The following is a 20291-nucleotide window of genomic DNA, read 5'->3' on the forward strand; positions in this document are numbered from 1 at the left end:
GTTGCTATCTGTTATGATGGCATGTCATAGCAGTGTTGCCTGGGCTCCAGTGTGTTACAGAATATAGGAGAAGAAGTCTCCCATCTTTTATTTTATAGCACTGTCTCTCCCTTGGAATTAAACTTGCACCCAATGGTTGCACAGCACAGAATCACCACTTCTCCTTCCTAACTCAGGCTTTATTCCTGGGTCCAGCAATTCATGCTGTTTCTAGAATGAGTCGTTTCATAAGAGGATTCTCAGGGCGCTGCAAAAAAATTTGTGTTAGACCTTTCTACGAGTTTACTAGACATGTAAAGATACATATACATCCAACTCCCGACAGGGCATCCAGTTGATGTGGTTAATAGGAGACATCTTAGCCTTCATGCAAGGGGACTTTCCCTTTGCCTCCCCCACCACTTATGATACATACTCAGACATTCTAAATCTTAAAGATGGACTCTGTTCAGGCAGGTTTTCTGTTTACAAAAATACACATAACATTTATATAAAGTTTAAAAACAGGCTAACTCTCCCCTCTGTATATTATGTATAGAACACATATGTTTGATTAAACCATAAAAGAAAGCAAGGGAGAGGAAGGGGAATATCAGGGAAGGATATGCGAAAGGTTTTACCCATATTGGTAAGATTCTATTTAGGCTGAGTGGTGAATCACAGATGTTTGATTTTATTATTCTCTATAATATGTGTATGTATTGCATATATATAAATTATATCATATTCAAATTTTTAAGTATAAAATATTTCACAACTAAAAACCTTGACCAAAAAAGACATTTAAGTATTAGTCTGCACTCCTGCATTTGTTTCCTATACCTTTGTTTCTCTTTCTTCATGCATCTGCTTGGTGTTTTTTTTTTTTTTTTTCAAGATGAAGTCTCACTCTGTCACCCAGGCTGGAGTGCAGTGACGCGATCTCGGCTCACTGCAACCTCTGCCTCCCAAGTTCAAGTGATTCTCCTGCCTCAGCCTTCCAAGTAGCTGGGATTACAGGCACCTGCCACCATGCCCCGCTAATTTTTGTATTTTTAGTAGAGATGGGTTTTCACCATGTTGGCCATGTGGGTCTCGAACTCTTGACCTCAGGTAATCTGCCCACCTTGGCCTCCCAATGTGCTGGGATTACAGGCATGAGCCACGGTGCCGGGCCGTGCTTCTGCTGTTATCTACAGTGATCTCCAAGTTCTGAAGAACCCTTCTCATGTTTGCCTCCCTTTTCTTATCTCAAGGGCTGCTCTTCTGCTTTCTTTTGTGATTTCCCCTGTGCTTCCTTCCTGATTGCTAGTTTCTTTATTCAGCTCGTGTGAATTTGCTTTTCACCTCTTTGGATTGCACTGCCAGTGTTTGGCAGTTCAGTTACTTTCCCCTCTTTGTTTTTGTTTTCTGGAATAGTCTACTTACAAGAATCACGGCTATTAGACCAGAGTGCCTCTGGGTTTTCTATTTCCTCTTTTTGGTGATGTTTGATAAAGATGCCATTTCAGATATCTTATTTTATGGGCTACTCTGTAAACAACTGTGGGAATTGGAGTTTTGGCAGGCTTTTAAGAGATGTCAACACTGCAATGAAGTGGAGGCAGCCCTTAAGAAAAATGCTTTCTTAAAAGCTTCTCCTTGGGGAATTTCTGCTGCTATCTACCGCAGCTAAGAAGGCCTAGAATAAACATCCATGGAATACTGTGGAATACATGGGATATCATGTAGCCATTAAAAACGATCATGGAGATTTTTATTTGTCAACATGGAAAGATGTTTATGACATATTAAGTGAGAAGCACAAGTTATATAGTATGTATATGTGTAATATTTGTAAATAATATATATGATCTCATTTTATTTAAAGCCTTCTATATTTAAGTACATAAACATTCATAGATAAAACTAGAAGAGTATACATCAAATTGTGAAAAAATATTAACAATGGTTATCTTGGGATGGTAAAATTTGGGGGTGATTTTGGGAGGTTAAATTTATATGATTTTCTCTATTTTCTAAAGCACTTGAAGTGAATATATATGGCTTTATAAAAAACAGCATATTAGTATCATTTCGATTTTTTAAAAAGAGGCTTTTGGTGAGATTAACAAATTTCTCTTTTAAAGATTTCATTTCTTTCTTTTGAAAAAAACTATCTGAAAGTATTATTTCTCCACCATTTAGCATTTAGCATAACACTTGAGCAGATTTTACGGTTAAAAATCATGAGTATTCTATGGATTGTATTGGTGCACACGTATAGACAATTGCAGTAAGTTTTAAGTCCAGTTTGCCTTCCTCAGGTTGTGTGGTGAAGGTCCTCCTTAGAGATAAGGGAGCGGGAAAGATGGGCAGATTCAGCCTGGAGCCAACATCGCTGGAGTGACAGTGGGGTGGACACAGCGGTCACCGAGAAATGGCCTGAGGGAAGGCAGTGCAGCCTCCTAGGGTTGCGTGATTCCATTCAAGGAAATGGAGATGTGTGAATTTACCCTGAGGGCCTGGCAGGGCACTCAAGGTGGAAGTAAAAGCTGCCCTAGCACTGTTTCATAGGATAGAAGTATGCTCCACTGTTCCCACCTCGACTTCAAAGACACAGTCAGTGGCGGTGGCAGTTGTGGCAACTATGGTGGTAAGGTGACCAACTATCCTGATTTGCCAGGGACTTTTCCCATTTTAACACTGAAAGTCCCCCATCCCAGGAAACCCCTCTGTCCCAGGTAAACCAGGATGGTTGGTCTCCCTGTACTGTGGGCACATCAACATGATTGGGAGAGGTACCTCACTGGGGCAGCGAAAGCTTGTGGAGGTGATGGCAACTAAACGAGAGGAGGCAACAGTTGCCATGGTGACGATGGTGTGGTATTAGGAGAGATGCCAGGATGTGGTGGTGCCTCTGGCAGTAGAAACCTGGACTCCAAGTGAAGAGTCGAACCAACAGCTCTTGCAAGAATGGCTTTTCAGGCCAGACATGCTTGTAATCCTAGCACTTTGGGAGGCCAAGGTGGGTGGATCACCTGAAGTTAGGAGTTTGAGACCAGCCTGGCTAACATGGTGAAGCCCTGTCTCCACTAAAAATACAAAAATTAGCTGGGCATGGGGGTGGGTGCCTGTAATCCCAGCTACATGGGACGCTGAGGCATGAGAATCACTTGAATCCGGAGGTGGAGGTTGCAGTGAGCCAAGATGATGTCACTGAACTTCAGCCTGGGCGACAGAGTAAGACACCATCTCAAAAAAAAAAAAAAAAAAAAAAAAAAAGAATGGATTTTCAGTTTTCCCACTGTTGTTGTAACCAGGAAATCCAAAGCATTGGGATGGAGGTAGGGGCCAGTAGTGGTGGCTGGGACTCCAGGAATTACATCCAAAGAGGCCACATATCTCTTAATGATCCCTGTGTACTCACATCCCTTCCATTGTCCTTGCCTCACACCTGGGATGGGGAAATATTAGCTGGCACTTTCCAAACTCTACCCTTCTTTATACAGCTTTTAGGGGCTAGAGTCACCTTTAGCTTTTTACACACATCATCCTTTATCTTTCTTGTTCACGTTCCTCTTTTTTAAAAAAGATATTTGATTAAGATCTTTAAGACCTGAAACCATAAAAATTCTAGAAGAAAACCTTGAAAAAACTCCTCTGGACATTGGTCTACATAAAAAATTTATGACTGACCCCAAAAGCAAACGCAACAAAAACGAAAAAGCTTCTGTACAGCAATAATAATAATAATAATCAAAGTAAACATACAATCCACAGAATGGGAGAAAATAGTTGCAAACCATGCATCCAACAAAGGATTTATATCCAGAATCGACAAGGAATTCAAACAAATCAGCAAGAAAAAAGCAAATAATCCCATCAAAAAGTGGGCAAAGAACATGAATAGACATTTCTCAAAAGAAGATATACAAATGCTCAACAAACATATTTTTAAAAAGTGCAACATTACTAATCATCAGGGGAATGCAAATTAAAACCACAATGAGATATCACCTACCCCAGCCAAAATGGCTATTATTAAAAAGTCAAAAAACAATAGATGTTGGTAAGGATGTGGTGAAAAAGGAATGCTTATATGCTACTGGTGGGAATGTAAATTAATACAACCTCTACAGAAAAGAGTATGGAAGTTTCTTGAAAAACTAAAGGTAGATCTACTATTCAATCTGGCAATCCCACAACTGGCTATTTACCCAAAGGAAAAAAAAAAGTCATTAAATCAAAAAGATACATGCATGTATATGTTTACTGCAGCACAATTCACAATTTCAAAGATACGGAATCAACCTAAATGCTCGTCAACTGATGAATGGATAAAGAAAATATGGTCTATATACACCATGGAATGCTACTCAGCCATAAAAAAGAACAAAAGAAGGTCTTCTGCAGCAAATTGGATGAAACTGGAGGCCATTATTCTAAGTGAAGTAACTCAAGAGTGGAAAACCAAATACCACGTTTTCTCACTTGTAAGTGGGAGCTAAGCTATGTGTATGCAAGGACATACAGAGTGGTATAATGAACATTTGAGACTCAGAAGGGGGAGGGTGGAAGTGAAATGAGGGATGACAAACTGCTTATTGGGTACAAAGAACACTACTTGGGTGATGGGTGCACTGAAAATTCAGACTTCACCACTATACAATTCATCCACGAAACCAAAAGCCACTTGTACCCCTAAAGCTATTGAAAATATATATATATATATATATATATAAAGATCCTCAGTGCTTAAAAAAAAATCAAGTGTTTTTTTAAAACTTGCCAGACAATGGAATATATTTTATAGAAAAAAGTCGATTGAGTAGTTTCACTGAGGGGGGAAAAATCAGCGGTTGTTAACGGCCACAAATTAAGGATTGAAAACTAGCACTGTGGATAGAGAGGAAAGAGTCCACAGGCCTGTATGTTGGTTAAAACAAGTCCTGTGGTTCATTGGTCAATAAACAGTTTTCAGTTAGATTCTTTGAGGGTCTGGCATACCTGAGTTACTCAAAATTTATGGTCCTAATCAGCCACAGCAAGTTAGAGCCAGTTATGATGAAACACAATGTTCAGTTTTACTGTTTCCTGAGTAAGTGTTGCTCTAAAAATACTTCCTTTTATACTTTACAATCAGAGCTGAATTTGCCAGTTGAGCATGAAGGTTTCTTGTAGCCAGCCCTCCTTCCCTCCACCTCTGGATAAATGTGCTTCTACTGAAGCTGCTATTTTTTGTTTATTTGTTGTTTTTGAGACAGGGTCTCACTCTGTCACCCAGGCTGGAGTGTAGTGGCACAATCACAGCTCACGGCAGCCTCAACCTCCTAGGCTCAAGCAATCCTCCCACCTTAGCCTCCGGAGTAACTGGGACTACAGGCGTGTGCAATGATGCTCAGCTAATTTTTAATTTTTTTTTTAGAGACAGGGTCTCACTATGTTGCCCAGGCTGGTCTCAAACTCCTGGGCTCAAGCGATCCTCTAGCTTCTGCCTCCCAAAGTGTTGGGATTACAGGAGTGAGCCACTGTGCCTGGCCTGAAGCTATTTTAATCCATGCCTTATCCACTATTCTTTGGATTTTGCAAATTCCCTCCTTTTATTCTGGACAAACAGTACTTTCCTCCGAATTTCAGAACTGAGATCTAGTCTTGATCAATATGAGTTTTCTCTAATATCTTTGTTTCTTCTTTTTTTAAATTGACGAAGGCAGACTCTCTAATCTCAATGTTTATCTCTTTAGTTTCCTTCTAGGCCTTCCTTCACAGCCAGGTCCCCACAGTGAAATCTGTCCTTAGCCCGACTGTGCCATCTGGGGCTCTCTCAGGGAGACACTGGTTTTGCACTCCAGGTCATTGTTTCTTTTAGGTGCATAATAGCATAACATGATAGCACATCTGCATTTAATTATGATTCCGTCTTCCTGGCTCCACGTTCACAAATTTCTAAGCCTTTGGAGAGAAGGAATATTTGCTACAAACATTGGCTGCAGTGATGATGTTGTCATCTGCTTTTGATTTCCTAGATGTAGCCATAAACAGATGCAAAGTGTGGCTAAATGGTTGGGAGTGGAGTGTTTGGACCATCTGACAGGGTGTAGATAGGACTCTCCACATGTCTGCAGTCATAATTTTGTCCATTTTTTTAAAGTTTTTGTCTTTAAAAATATGCCTCATCACTTCTTTTTCTTCCTACACTGAACTGGCACAGAATAAATAGAACCTTGACTTTGGTTTCACAATGTATGTGGTGGATTTCATAGACTTTTGTGTTTCATAACACAAAAATGTTTGACCTTTGCAAATGATTTCTTTTCATCTTTAGGTCACAGAGCTTTCGTGTTGATATATTTGAGAGGGGCAGAGAGTAATAACACAGGGTAATATGATGTAAGGAGGACAAATGCCTTTTTCTGTTACAAACCACACACCTCCTCTGCCTCCAGCCAGTGCAATGCTTTTGACCATAAACTTCGTTGAATCTGTCCATGTAGCCTAGGGTCAGCCACTGCTGAATCATTCTCCCAACTACAATGCTCCCTGGAGGGTTCATTACAGCACTCAAAAGTTTTGATGACTGGCACTTTTGGCATCTTTTTTTTTTTTTTGTCGTGGGCTTCAGCGGCCCCAGCTCCTTTCCAACACCCTACTTTCCCTTGCTCAAGGGTTACTTTAGGGTTGATGATTACTGAGGACACTCAACAGAAGCTCAGATGTTTGAGGAATGCAAGTTGTTATAAGATAAGGTGCTTTCTTGCACTTAGTTAACTTCAGACATCAAGACTTGTGTTGTTAGGGTTCTTGCTAACAGAACAATACACAGAATAATCTGTAAACTTAATAGCACAAGAGATGGCATGTTCCAAACATCACCAAAGGCAGCCATAAAATCAGGGCCTATTTTGAAAATTGTGACTGATATTTATTAAACTAATGTCAACCAATTATACTGTCATAAAAAAGTCAGAAACGATGTTCATTGTCAAGTAATTCCTTATCTCAGGATAATAAAAGGCAAGCTTAGGGTACATTTTGTCAGATGACTTCAGGGTTTTATAAGTATTAATACATTAAATCTCATAATGTATAAGGGTTAAGAAAATAGTTTGGTCATTTCTCTGTGTAGCCTGTCTGGTTAACTGTTTATATATTCCTACTTTTTAACTTACTTATTTATTTATTGAGACAGGGTCTTGCTGTCTTGCCCAGGTTGGAGTGCAGTGAGCTATCATCAGTGGACTGATCAACCTCCACCTCCTGGGCTCAACTGATCCTCCCACCTCAACCTCCTGAGTAGCTGGCACTATAGGTGTGAACCACCATGCCCAGCTAATTTTTAATTTTTTTTGTAAAGATAAGGTCTCACTATGTTGCCCAGGCTGGTCTCGAACTCCTGGACTCAAGAGATCCTCTGCTTCAACCTTCCAGAGGTCTGGACTTACAGGTGTGAGTTGCCACCCCAAGCTGTATTTCTTTCTTTCTTTTTAAGACAGGAGTCTTGCTCTGTTACCCAAGCTGGAGTGCAGTGGCATGATCTTGGCTCACTGCAACCTCCGCCTCCCAGGTTCAAGAGATTCTCCTGCCTCAGCCTCCTGAGTAGCTGGGATTACAGGCATGCAACACCATGCCTGGCTAATATTTTGTATTTTTAGTAGAGGCAGGATTTCGCCATGTTGCCCAGGCTGGTCTTGAACTCCTGAGCTCAGGCAATCCACCTGCCTTGGCCTCCCAAAGTGCTAGGATTACAGGTGTGAGCCACCTTGCCTGGCCCTAACCCGTATTTCTATCTTTTAATCTATGTAACTTCTCTGTGTCTCAATTTGTTTCTGTAAAAGTCACTGGGTCCAAGGCAAAACGGTGATGTAGGTGAAGTTTGAATTTAATGTCTTCCACTTCTTCCTCATCTTCATGTGGGGGTCCTCAGCTTGGGGTGAAGAAGTAACAAAAGTGAGAGTGTCCAGTTCTTGCTCTCAGCTACTGAATAACTTGTAATGAAGGTATTACCTGAGATGCTCATGTATGACTCACCCTAGGAATATACGTATACTTATTTGTAAATTTTTACTTTGATATAATACTAAGTTGCAGAAAGTTACAAAAATAGTATAAGTAACTCCAGTTTACCCTTTACCCAGATTTTGCTCTATTTATTTTGTCAAGTGCTTGCTCTCTTTACTTACATGTGTATATGGATATATATGATGTATATTTTTTTTCTGGCCCATTTGAGAGTAAGTTGCAGACATCATGCCTCTTTACCACTAAATACTTCAATATGTATTTTCTAAGACACAAAAGAAATCTCTGATGTAAGAGATTACATAACTGCAGTCTAATGATCAAAACAAGGAAATTTAACATTGATACAATATTCTTATTCATATTAAGTTTATGGCCCATATTAAATTTCATAAATTGTCTCCATAATGTTTCTGAAGTCTTTTCCGTCTGTTCCAAGACCCAGTCCAGGAACACTCTTCATACTTAGTTGGCATGTCTCCTTAGTCTTTTTTAAACTGGAACAGTTCTTTAGTCCTTAACTTCCATGATCTTGATATTTTGAAAAGGCCAGTTGTAGACCGTTCCTCAGTTGGAGTTTGTCTCATGTTTCCTCAAGATTAGATTCAGATGCATTTTTGATAGGAATGCCACAGAAGCGATGTTGAGTCCTTCCTGGTGTACCATGTCAGAAGGTTCATAATGGGGGTAATATATCTATTTTTTTTTTTTTTTGAGACAGAGTTTCACTCTTGTTGCCCAGGCTGGAGTGCAATGGCATGATCTTGGCTCACTGAAACCTCCACCCCCCTGGTTCAAGAGATTCTCCTGCCTCAGCCTCCCGAGTAGCAGGGATTACAGGTGCATGTCACCATGCCTGGCTAATTTCGTACTTTTAGTAGAGATGAGGTTTCTCCATGTTGATCAGGCTGGTCTCGAACTCCTGACCTCAGGTGATCTGCCCGCCTCAGCCTCCCAAAGTGCTGGGATTACAGGCATGAGCCACTGCACCCGGCAATATACCTATTTTTTAAAAGAGGACTCTTTTTGAGAATATGGGAAAGTACTCAAGTCCTAAAGGAAAATATATTTAAAAATGAAATGGGAGGGTATCTGTATTTGAGCCAGGCATCTGATCAAATTCTCTCTCAAATCCCTCGAGGCAAATTGTCACTTACTCTGGTTATTTGTAACATGGTTTATCCCGGTATTACCTCATCTATTAATTCACTTGCTTGTTCATTCATTTAGTCAAATATCCTGGGTGCCAGAAAACTGTTGCAGGTGCTAAGAATAAGCAGAAAATACAAAACCAGAAACAAAACCCACCAATCCTCATGGGCTTCTATTCTAGTAGGAGAAATACCCAATAAACAAATGAAATCGGTTATATAGTATGTTAAAAGGGAGAAGGATCACGGAGAAAACATAAAGCAGGGAAGGCATGACAGGAAGTGCCAGAGGAAGCTATAAGATTAAAAGAGGTGGTCAAGGAAGGTCTTCCTGAGAAGACAACATGGTAAACTACAGGCCCCCAAGCTGAGCCACGTGGCTTCTGGCTTCTTTTGAGGATGCAGAGTTTAAAAGGGCATTAAGAGAAAGATGATACAAATTCTAATATTGTATCATCTATAATTTGCCCATCCAGTAAGTTGTTTCACACCTCAGGGGCCAGCCAGACAAGAGAAAGGCAACGGTGATTGTTATTCATTGACATTTAGAATATTGGGTGGGATGGGATTGGGAAAAATCCCAGTACAAAGTTTCAGAGAATTAAGCTAGTGCTTGCTAAGTAGTTCGTTTATGTTGCTTACAGAGCTAGCCACTGCTTTCCCCAGCTCTGGCTCAAGGATGGGGAAATCCTCTGACAATGTCATGTGCAAGAAGGATGTTCATCTTGCCTCCAAATCCAGTATCAAAAAAGTATGAATGGGCCGGGTGTGGTGGCTCATGCCTGTAATCCCAGCAGTTTGGGAGGCTGAGGCCGGTGGATCACTTGAGGCCAGGAGTTCAAGACCAGCCTGGCCAACATGACGAAACCTCCTCTCTTATAAAAATACAAAAATTAGCTGTGTGTCTGTGGTCCCAGCTACTGGGGAGGCTAGACAGGAGAATCACTTGAACCCGAGAAACAGAGGTTGCAGTGAGTGGAGATGGCGCCACTGCACTCCAGCTTGGGCGAGAGAGTGAGACTTTTATCTCAAAAAAAAAAAAGTGTGAATGGCAGAACAGAAAATATATGATAAGAAGAAACAAGAAGAATGAAGGCAGCAGTATCTTAAAGAACAATAATCATATGAAAATAGATTGCTTATGGGAGATGAATGTGTAAAGAATGGCCTTAATTTCATTTGTGAGGCCCCACCAGGAGCTAAAAAAGGAAACAGAGAAAAAAGAAAACAGGAGAGAATGAAGACAAATTTAAATGGCAGAAAGAAGCTCCATGAGAAAAATATGCCAAAGATTACATAAACAAAAAAAATTAGCCCTTTGATACTTAGGTTAGAAATATGAACTGCATTAAATGTCACAAATGGGATCATGTCACTGCAGATTGAGACTGTCCTTTGTTTGGTCTTTCTGGAATCAATGCAAGTTCAGTTCCCACTGATGAGGCAGGTAGGCACTAGACATGATTTATTTGTTTCAGAATTTATATAGAGGACAAACAAGGAAATAAAATAACTATTCTCTTTATTTTCTCAGTTAAAAAAAAAAGAAGTAAATAGATCTTCATTTTCAGGTTGCCTGGAGCAATTGCTTTCCACATTTGACACAAGAAGGAGAATTTTGCTTCATGTCACAGTGTCTCCAAACTGAATCTGTTTATGTCCACATATCCTGGAACAGGAGCTGCATATAAGATGATACAGGGCAACAGGTCCTCTTGCTTGGTGGAAAATGATTCTTTGAATGAACTTGTTTAGCTAAGTCTCTGCCTGCCCTTTGCTGTCAGCAAGCAGAGGCAGCTAGAGATCTTCCTCCTCCTTCATCCTTGCTGCTCTGCAAGCTGCCTCTTCTCCAGCACTCTCATTCCTGCCTTTGGCTGTTCCTCAATCCCATGTGGCTCTCTAGGCCTGTCATGCTCTTATATTACAAATCCGTAACAACTTCCCATTTTTTGTCTTTTAAAGACTGAGAAGAATGTCATTTTCTTGTGGTTCTTCTCAACTATGTGGGTACAAAACATGGATTTCACAATTGCTTTACTCAGGGTGCTTCCCATAACACCACGTCTTCAGGTGGGCAGAGGGTAGTGCAATGCTGGAGTTGAATTATAAGAATGTAGAACACTCACTCCAGATCTTCCTGTATTCCTGCCCACTTTGTCACAGGCAGAACAACGTAGGAGTGGAGATGTGATCTCCAGAGCCACACTGTCTCGTTCGAATCCTGGCCCCATTGCAAACTATCTGGGTAACTTCGGGAGGTTACTTAACCTTTCTGTACCTTAGTGCCCTCAGATGTAAAGTGAAGGTAGTAAGAGTTCATTCCCCCTTATAGGATTGTTATAAGGATTAGATGGGTTAATATTGGGAAATCCCTTAGTGTAGAGCCTAGACATAGTAGGAGCAATATTAAGTGTTTGTTAATTAAACAAAATATGTTTTGAAAGGATGGTTTTGTGGGATAGGAAGGTTTGGTTTAGGGCAGTGGTTGGCCTTTGTTCATCATAATGTGACCTTGGAGCCAAACTTCAGTGTCCAGAGGCAGTCTCTGAACTACAGCACATCCCACAAGGATGAGTATAATAGGATATCCTACAACAAAGTTTGCTGTATTTTCTGAACAGCGTTGCAACTCATACAAGAGATACATGGCACTCCAGAATAAATAGAAATACTAATAATCAGACAACACAGATAACTAACTCATATGGTTCATATAATCTTCCCTAATCCTCCAACAACCCTTGGAGGTCAGTGTGGCCGGTGCTGCTGATCAGCCACCGATATTCACTTCCCTTTTCTTTTATAATAGAATGCCTGAGTTTTGTCAAGCCCATGGCCACCCAGCCAGTGACTACATTTCCCGGTTTCCTGTATAGCTAGGCATAGCCATGTGACTAAATTCTGGCCAATGGAATGTGAGTAGAAATAAAGTGTGCTATTTCCAAATTGTGCCCTAAAAAGGAAAGGACAGGGGCTCCCTTTTCTCCTTTGTCCCCCTTCCCACTGGCTGGCATGCAGTTATGATCAAGTGAGCAGCTACGTTGGACTCAGACATGGAAGCTATGTTATTGAGGATGGCAGAGCTGCCTAACTAGCCCTGTACCATTTAGGTCTGAAATGCTTTATTGTGAGAGAAATAAGCTTTGATCTTGTCTATGCTATTTTGTTGGTTTTTTGGGAGGCTCTTTTTGTTATAGAAGCTTGGATGATACCTAATATAGAAGGCGTTACTATCTCCATTTTACAAAAGCAACATGGTAGCTTAGAAAAATTAAGTGACTTGCCCAAGTTCACACAGTTTGTAAATGGCCATGGTGGGATTTGACCCCAAGTGCTCTGATGCTAGCGCTGGGGCTGTTAACCATGTACCATGCTATTTGTCTCTTGAGCCCTACTAGGTAATGATCTGGGTTTATGGTAAAGAAAGGGAGAAGAGAGATACCTGTTCCGTTCCCCCTAGTTGACCATTCCTAGCTATGACCAATGGTTCCACCCAAACATGTATACTTTATAACTATTCATTTCTCCACAGATGCATAATTGTGTGTGCTCTCAGTCCATAATGAATGTGTTGATTGTCTATGAGGTTTGACTTTTTATTTTTATTGTCAGAGTACAAGAACCCATGTCTGGTTTCTGCAAACAGACTTAAACCCAAGGTCAAGCCCAGGTGCAACATTTAAAGCATAAACAAGGGAGGCAAGCAAAATACCTCTAAGACAGCAGCACTGGAAAAATAACTTCAATCCAAGCATGTGAATCCCAGTAGTTAAACATGACTGGTTGACCCAGGCCTTGCAGGAGCCCAGAGGCAAGGAGGGAATGTGGGTGAGCCGCAGGAGCTTAAGCTAGTCAAAGTCAAGTTCAGAGGCCAGTGGACCTGCACAAACTTGAAAAAGGCTCAACACCTGTTGTAAATATTTGCTTGCTACTGAGTCCTACTCAAGCCATCTCCATATCACCATGAATGAAGTCAGACTTTTAGGGAAAAGTGGTTAACAATCTGTTTGGATTTCTGCAGTAGCAGGGTGGATCATATAATGCTTACTCCTGACACCACGCCTGACACCTATTCAGTTTCTCAGCTTTACTCAAAGCCTCCATGACTTAGCAGGTTCAGGTTAGGCGACCTTCTTAGGTAATCCTAACAACAGCTGGCCTTCCCTTCTCTCAGCACTTTTTCCCCGTGTTATTGCCTGATTATTTGTCTATGTCCACGTCCTTTGCTGCTGTACTCCCAGAGCCCAATAGGCAGGGGGCCCAGGACACAGCAGACATCCAGTATATTGGATGACTCCCATGGGTTAGTGGTTATGGCTGAACATAACACGAGAGGCCTTCTCTCTCAGAAGAATGTGATGAAATATGCAATTGATGAACATCCAGAATCCAGATATTCACCTATCTTGAAAATTGCACTTCCAATCCACACTCTCAGTGCCCGTGACAGTATAAACTAGCTCAAGCATTGCAGAAAACAATCAACAACATGTCACAAGAACCTTAAAAAGTTCAAATGACTTGAACCAAAAATGACCTCTGAAAATAGGTCCTAAGGAAATAAATACAAATGTAGAGGAAGGATGTCACTGTACTGTTATAGAAGAAAACAATTTAAATGTTCTCAGTAAAGGAGTATGTAAATAAAGGAATAGTCCTTTGATTGCAAATTGTGTAGGCATAGGAGAAAAATATCACATTTTGGAAAAAGATTTAATGACTTGGAAAAAGTTTTATCTGATAATGTTAGGTGGAAAAAGCAGGATATAAGATTATGTATTCTGTAGGATCCATTGTAAAACTCTCTCTCTCTCTCTCTCACACACACACACATACACACACACCTTTACATAAAGAGAGAAAATATTGGTAAAAATGTTACCTGTTTATCATAATCTTTGAATGATTGTTTGATATTTTATCCTGCATTTTCCAAGCCTCCATTAGTAAGTATAAAAAATAAGTTAAGGGCCGGGCGAGGTGGCTCACGTCTGTAATCCCAGCACTTTGGGAGGCCGAGGTGGGTGGATCACGAGGTCAGGAGATCGAGACCATCCTGGCTAACACGGTGAAACCCCGTCTCTACTAAAAACACAAAAAAATTAGCTGGGTGTGGTGGCGGGCACCTGTAGTCCCAGCTACTCGGGAGGCTGAGGCAGGAGAATGGCATGAACCCAGGAGGCAGAGCTTGCAGTGAGCCAAGATCGCGCCGCTGCACTCTAGCCTGGGTGCAGCGATTCTTCTGCCTCAGCCTCACGCGTAGCTGGGATTACAGGCAAGCGCCACCACGCCCAGCTAATTTTTGTATTTTTAGCAGAGACGGGGTTTCGCCATGTTGACCAGGCTGGTCTTGAACTCCTGACCTCAAGAGATCCACCCGCCTTGGCCTCCCAAAGTGCTGGGATTACAGGCGTGAGCCACCAGGCCTGGCCTATGTTTCCTTTTTTTGCAAACACCAGATCAGTAGCATGGCACGTAAGGCCGAGGCGGGGAAAGGCACATCCATGTTCTTCTCCTCAGGATAGCTCATGCTATGGCCATCACAGACACCAGAGGACATCTGGGTTGCCTCCTCCCAAGTAGGCAATTATTCATATTAAAGCGGGAAAGATACGGTGCAGCCAAATAGGCAGAGCAGAAGGTATGTGTCGCTACTGCATATAACACCACTGCTACTTTTTTAAGCAAATCCCACCTTCTTCTTTTGCTTGCTCAAGCCTGTTCCACAGTGAACAGGAGTCACGGAGCTGTGGTGATGTTTACTCTCTTCTCTTAAAGCCAACAGCCAATACTGAATTGTAACTCTCTTTGTTTCTTGTCGTGTTCTTTTCTCTTCCTTTTTGCCTAACTCTGAATTTACCTCACAAGGCCACTGTGAAGAGAATGAAACTGAAATATGTAGAACATTCTTGGCCTCTCTGAGGATGGGTGGAATCAGAACAGAGTAATTACCCCTTGTGCTGTCTTGTATGCCTGTCATCCAACAACACATAATGTTCATTCTCTCCATTCTTTTCTTGCAATACTGATGAAATAAAATTTGTCTATAAAGATTCCTAGCTGAGTACTCAAACGTTTTTCTTGAACATTTGTTACATGGTCTACTTTGCAAGCTTGGTTTCAAATTTGGTGATACCAGGATTAATAACAGCATGTCTTGTGCCAGTATATTTTATTTTCATTGAGTTCTGAAAATTGACTTCAGAGAACAGCATTTTTTAAATAACATTTTTATTTATATCAATAAAAATACCCATGAATTCATATGACTAAAATATTAAAACCTAGAACCCAATTTGTTTACCTAACCAATCACTTGCAATTACCTTTAGGTAATTGTATTGGTTTGGTTTCAAGTATTTTTTAACTAGGGCTGATTTTTAGAAGTGTTTTCATTTAAGCTGTAATTATAGTCGATAGAACTTCCACCTAATATGTGACTTTTTTTAATTTTTAATTTTTTTGAGATGGAGCCTCACTCTGTCACCCAGGCTGGGGTGCAGTGGCACGATCTTGGCTCACTGCAACCTCCGCCTCTTGGGTTCAAGTGATTCTCTCGCCTCAGCCACCTGAGTAGCTGAGACTACAGGCGTGTGCCACCACGCCCAGCTAATTTTTGTATTTTTAGTAGAGGTGGGGTTTCACCATGTTGGCCAGGCTGGTCTCGAACTTCTGGCCACAAGTGATCCGCCTGCCTCGGCCTCCCAAAGTGCTGGGATTACAGGCGTGAGCCCCCGCACCCAGCCTCCTATGTAATATTATAAATTTATTGTCATTACTTGTAAGCCTGCCCTTTATTTTAAAATACAAGATATGACAAGATCAGAAACCAGTCTTGTTTCTCCATTTCTTTCTCTAGAAATAATTATTTAGGAATTCAAATCCATAGTAACAAAAACAAAGGAAAAAAAACATGCTGGACAGTGTTTATATAATGAACAAAGGTTAACATATGACTCCAGGTCTCTTATTTATTTTGTTGATATTTGTGTTGGTTAGTTAAGAAGATGATTTGCTCGATTATTTCAACATTTATTTATTCAACAAACTGTGGACTTTGGAGATGAACAGCTGAAGCTAGAATCCTGACTATCCCTTAACAACTGTGTAACTTTGGGCAAGTTATTTAACCTCCCTATACCTCTGTTTCCTAATCTGTAAAATGAAGATAATATTAGTATCTAACTCATAGGGTTGTTGGGAGGGTTAACTAAGCAAATATACAAAAAGCTGAGAACAGTCCCTGGTATATAGTAAGTGCTCAATAAATTATGGATGGGAGGATCCTGACCCACATGGAGTTTACAATCTTGGCAGTATGGATCGGGCAGGTAGAAAAAGACACCAAATTACACAGCCAACAGCATCTTTACAACTGTCTTTAATATAGGAAAAGTATAGGGCGCTAAAGATCAATTTGTGGCTTTCTTTTCCAATGAACTGCTAAAGTTCCACTTTTATGCCCAAGATTCTTATCATACTTTTGTAATATCAAGAACAACATGTGAAGTTTCCACTATTATATATCCACCCATTATATGTAGTTGTACTGGAAAAAATTAAAAGCGGATGACTTTTAATTTGAAGATGATGGTATATACTATGTATATATATTAAGGTGCTCAAAGATAAATCCTAGCACCTGAGGAGGTGTAGAAATCATTCAAACTCTTTGATTACAATGACAAACTAGTCAGTAACTTACTAAATATTGTACTACATATTACTAAGTATTTTACTCTTCAACATAGCTTTTTAAAGACACAAAGCTTTTCAAAATTCCTGCTTACCTGGGAGTAAAATTTGGGGAAGGAGATTTCTCCAGTGTTTAAAGAAGCCAATTTGGCAGTGTACCAGAGTTGAATACATTTTTTCCCATCACAAGGGAATACATTTTTCCCATCTAAGTTAAGTTGTTTTTCTCTGGTAAAGGAGGAAATCAACACCCATCTGTACGGAGATAAACGTTTCAGAGTGTTTTTATATTAAATAATTAGTATACTAGTCTAGTAAGTGATAATCCACGAATAAGTTAAGAAGAGCTAAGAAAGAAGAAGAAAAGTATCCATTCATCCTTTGGTTGCAAATAATACTTACATTAGCGTATGGCAAAATTTAATTTTATACAGAGTAATTTAACCCAGGATTGCTGACTTTTTAAGAGCTGAGAAAGCATAGCTATGGAGCGCAAGGCCCCACCCAGCAGGGTCTAAGTATTCCGTGTGCAAAACTTGCAGGCCACCAACGGCCGCGTCCCAGGGCGGCCTGAAGGATGCTGATAACCGGGAGCCCCGCCCTGGGTTCGGCTATCCCGGGCACCCCGGGCCGGCGGGGCGAGGCTCTCCAATTGCCGGGCCAGAGCGGGACCCCTCCTTTCCGCACCCTCCTGGGTATCTCCGGGTCTTCAGGCCTCCTTCGGAGAGCCCTGCTCCGAGCCCATTGGGCTCCAATCTTGGCCTGCCTAGCGCCGAGCAGCCAATCAGAAGGCAGTCCTCCCGAGGGGGCGGGACGAGGGTGTGGTGCTGATTGGCTGAGCCTGAAGTCGCCACGGCCGCGGGGCAACAGGCAGATTTGCCTGCTGAAGGTGGAGACCCACGAGCCGAGCCCTCCTGCAGTGTTCCGCACAGCCAACCGCACGCTATGGCTGACAGCCGGGATCCCGCCAGCGACCAGATGCAGCACTGGAAGGAGCAGCGGGCCGCGCAGGTACACTCTGTGCTCCCCGAGCGGGCCCGAGGGTCCGTTTAGAAAGCGGGGGCGTCGGCAAGTAAAGGCCCGGCTTCCCCCGGGGCGGCGCTCGGAGGGACTGTACCGCGGCTCACTGGGCAGGGGGGATCCCCTTCGGTGCAGACGGACTCTTACATTCGCCGGAGCAGGGGAGGGGGGTCCGGGTAGTGGTGCGCGGGACTGCAGGCTTTGTTGTCCGCGACAGGCTCGGGTGGTTGCTTCAGAATTTTGCACTTTTGCCAACTGGGACAGAGGTCGCAGCTTGGGGACAGAATGAGGGCTCATGGGGAAAGAGGCAGAGAGCTGCAGCTGCAAGGAAGTCAGTGAGGGGAGAAGTGGAACCAGGCTCTAACGGTGCCCTTCTTGAAATACTGTTTACACGCTTTCATAGTTGTGGGGTCCCAGCAGGGCAGGGATTGTGTTTTACAATCTTGATGTCTCCAGCACCAGTCACAGTGACTGGTACGTACTATGCACATTATTAAACGACTAAATAAAAGAACTTTTACATCCATTGTCTCATTTGCACTTCAGAATGTCAAGCCTAGCATTTTAGAGCTGGGAGGTGACATTAGGGATTGGTTAATGCGTTTATTCTATTCTTTGAGCACCTGTAGGTGCTAGGCACTGTTCCGGGGCAAGGTGTACAAATTCCAGTGCGGTAAGAACAACACCCTTGAGAAGCTGAGAGTCTAGTCTGGGAGACGAGACACATAAACAGATGATTACACTCCAGCGTGGTGAGGGCTCTAATACAGGTTATCTGTAGAATGTAGAGGGAGTGACCAGGTGGGCCGGACAAAGCAGGTGACATTTGAACAGGAATTTTTTTAAATGAGTAGGATTTTAACTTGGTGGTGGGGGAGGCATTCCTGGCCTGTGCCCACGGGTGCAGAGTCTCAGAGGGCATCTATGAGGAGGTTGGATTAGATGAGACCGCATCTGGTCTGAGTCTACTGTTGGCAGATTGGCCCAGGGAGTCTAAAGGTCTTGCCCTGTTCCCTGGCTGCTGGTTAATGGTAGAGAGAGGACTGCAGCCCTGTTTTCCCTATTCTGCCTAGTGCTCTTGCTCAAAACTGAGGTTCGTGAACTGGGGTATTAATGCTAAGTGCTCATGGATTGCTTTAATGGTTCCCTGTTTGGGAAAAGGCTGCCATTCTCCTCCAAGGGCCTGGAAAATCTCCCCTCTTGGCCCTGTTCTTTGTTATATACCATTAGGTTGGTTCATGAGCTCTTAAAGTAAACCAGAGAGAGGTAGAGTCTTAGTAAAGGATGTGCCACTACTTCGTGGCAGAGACAAGGTTAGAATTCAGCTTCTTGGACCCAAGACTCTTTCCTTACCCAGTGGGTGCAAATCCTGGTTCACACGGAAGTTTTCATGAATACTTGGTGAATTGAGAAAAGTGTGGACAAAGTAGTGAGATTTTTACAAAACAAAATATTTTCTTTTTCTTTTCTTTTCTTTTTTTTTTTTTTGAGATGGAGTCTTGCTCTGTTGCCCAGGCTGGAGTGCAGTGGTAGGATCGCCACTCACTGCGAACTCCACCTCCTGGATTCAAGCAATTCTCCTGCCTCAGCCTCCCGAGTAGCTGGGATTACAGGTGTCCACCACCACACCCAGCTAATTTTTGTATTTTTAGTAGAGATGGGGTTTCACCATGTTGGCCAGGCTGGACTGGAACTCCTGACCTCAGGAGATCCGCCCGCCTTGGCCTCCCAAAGTACCGAGATGTGTGAGCCACCGCGCACGGCCAATATTTTCATTTTTAAAGGACTCCCCTTTATTCTGAGACTAGCTGCCTTCTTCCTTGTTTGGCAGAATCATGAACTGTTGAAGTCCCTGCTGTTGATTTACCTTACATAGTTGCCCATGTGAGAAATGGCTGACTCAAAAAGCACATCTATAGTTGGGAGGCTCTTAATTGAAATACAGCCATCCCCTTTGTCCATGACATCTCAGGGCACTGTGTACATCGTCCTGATTGGCAGTCACATTGATGTCTTATTGTTCCTCAGTTTTAGCTGCTCTTAGTAAAAACCGCTTACTTCTTTTAGGCACTTCTCCCTCCCCCCAGGGCCCTCCAAAAGGAATCATGCATATGCCTTATAGCCTATATAATTTTCAAACACTTTTTTTAAATGAAAAATTTCAAATATTCAGAAAAGTTGAAAAAATTTTGCAGTGTATATCTATGTATCTGCCATCTAGATTCTACAAGGAACATTTTGCCCTGTGTCTTTTATTACGTTACTCCATCTGTCTGTCCATCCTTTAATTCATTCAAGTTGTTTCATGTATTAGCAGTTTGTTCTTTTCATTGCTGAGTAAGATTCCATTGTTTGAATATACCACCATTTGGATATCCTGTTGCTGGACACCTGGGCTATTTAATTTTTTTTCTATTGTAAGTAAAGCTGCTGTGGCTGGGCATG

The 20291-nt window shown here is 42.0% G+C and overlaps 1 protein-coding gene across 1 annotated transcript in view; it reads left to right on the forward strand.

Moving 5' to 3' along the window:
- The first annotated feature begins 15520 nt into the window (after nt 1-15520).
- The window catches only part of CAT (catalase), a 35714-nt gene continuing 30943 nt past the window's right edge, over nt 15521-20291 (forward strand). Inside the window, exon 1 of the mRNA XM_003830382.5 lies at nt 15521-17837. Within this exon, the coding sequence (XP_003830430.1) occupies nt 17772-17837 (66 nt within the window). The 5' untranslated portion in view covers nt 15521-17771. The remainder of the gene's footprint in view (nt 17838-20291) is intronic.

This window comes from Pan paniscus, chromosome 9 (assembly GCF_029289425.2).
Source record: "Pan paniscus chromosome 9, NHGRI_mPanPan1-v2.0_pri, whole genome shotgun sequence".
Lineage (NCBI taxonomy): Eukaryota > Metazoa > Chordata > Mammalia > Primates > Hominidae > Pan > Pan paniscus.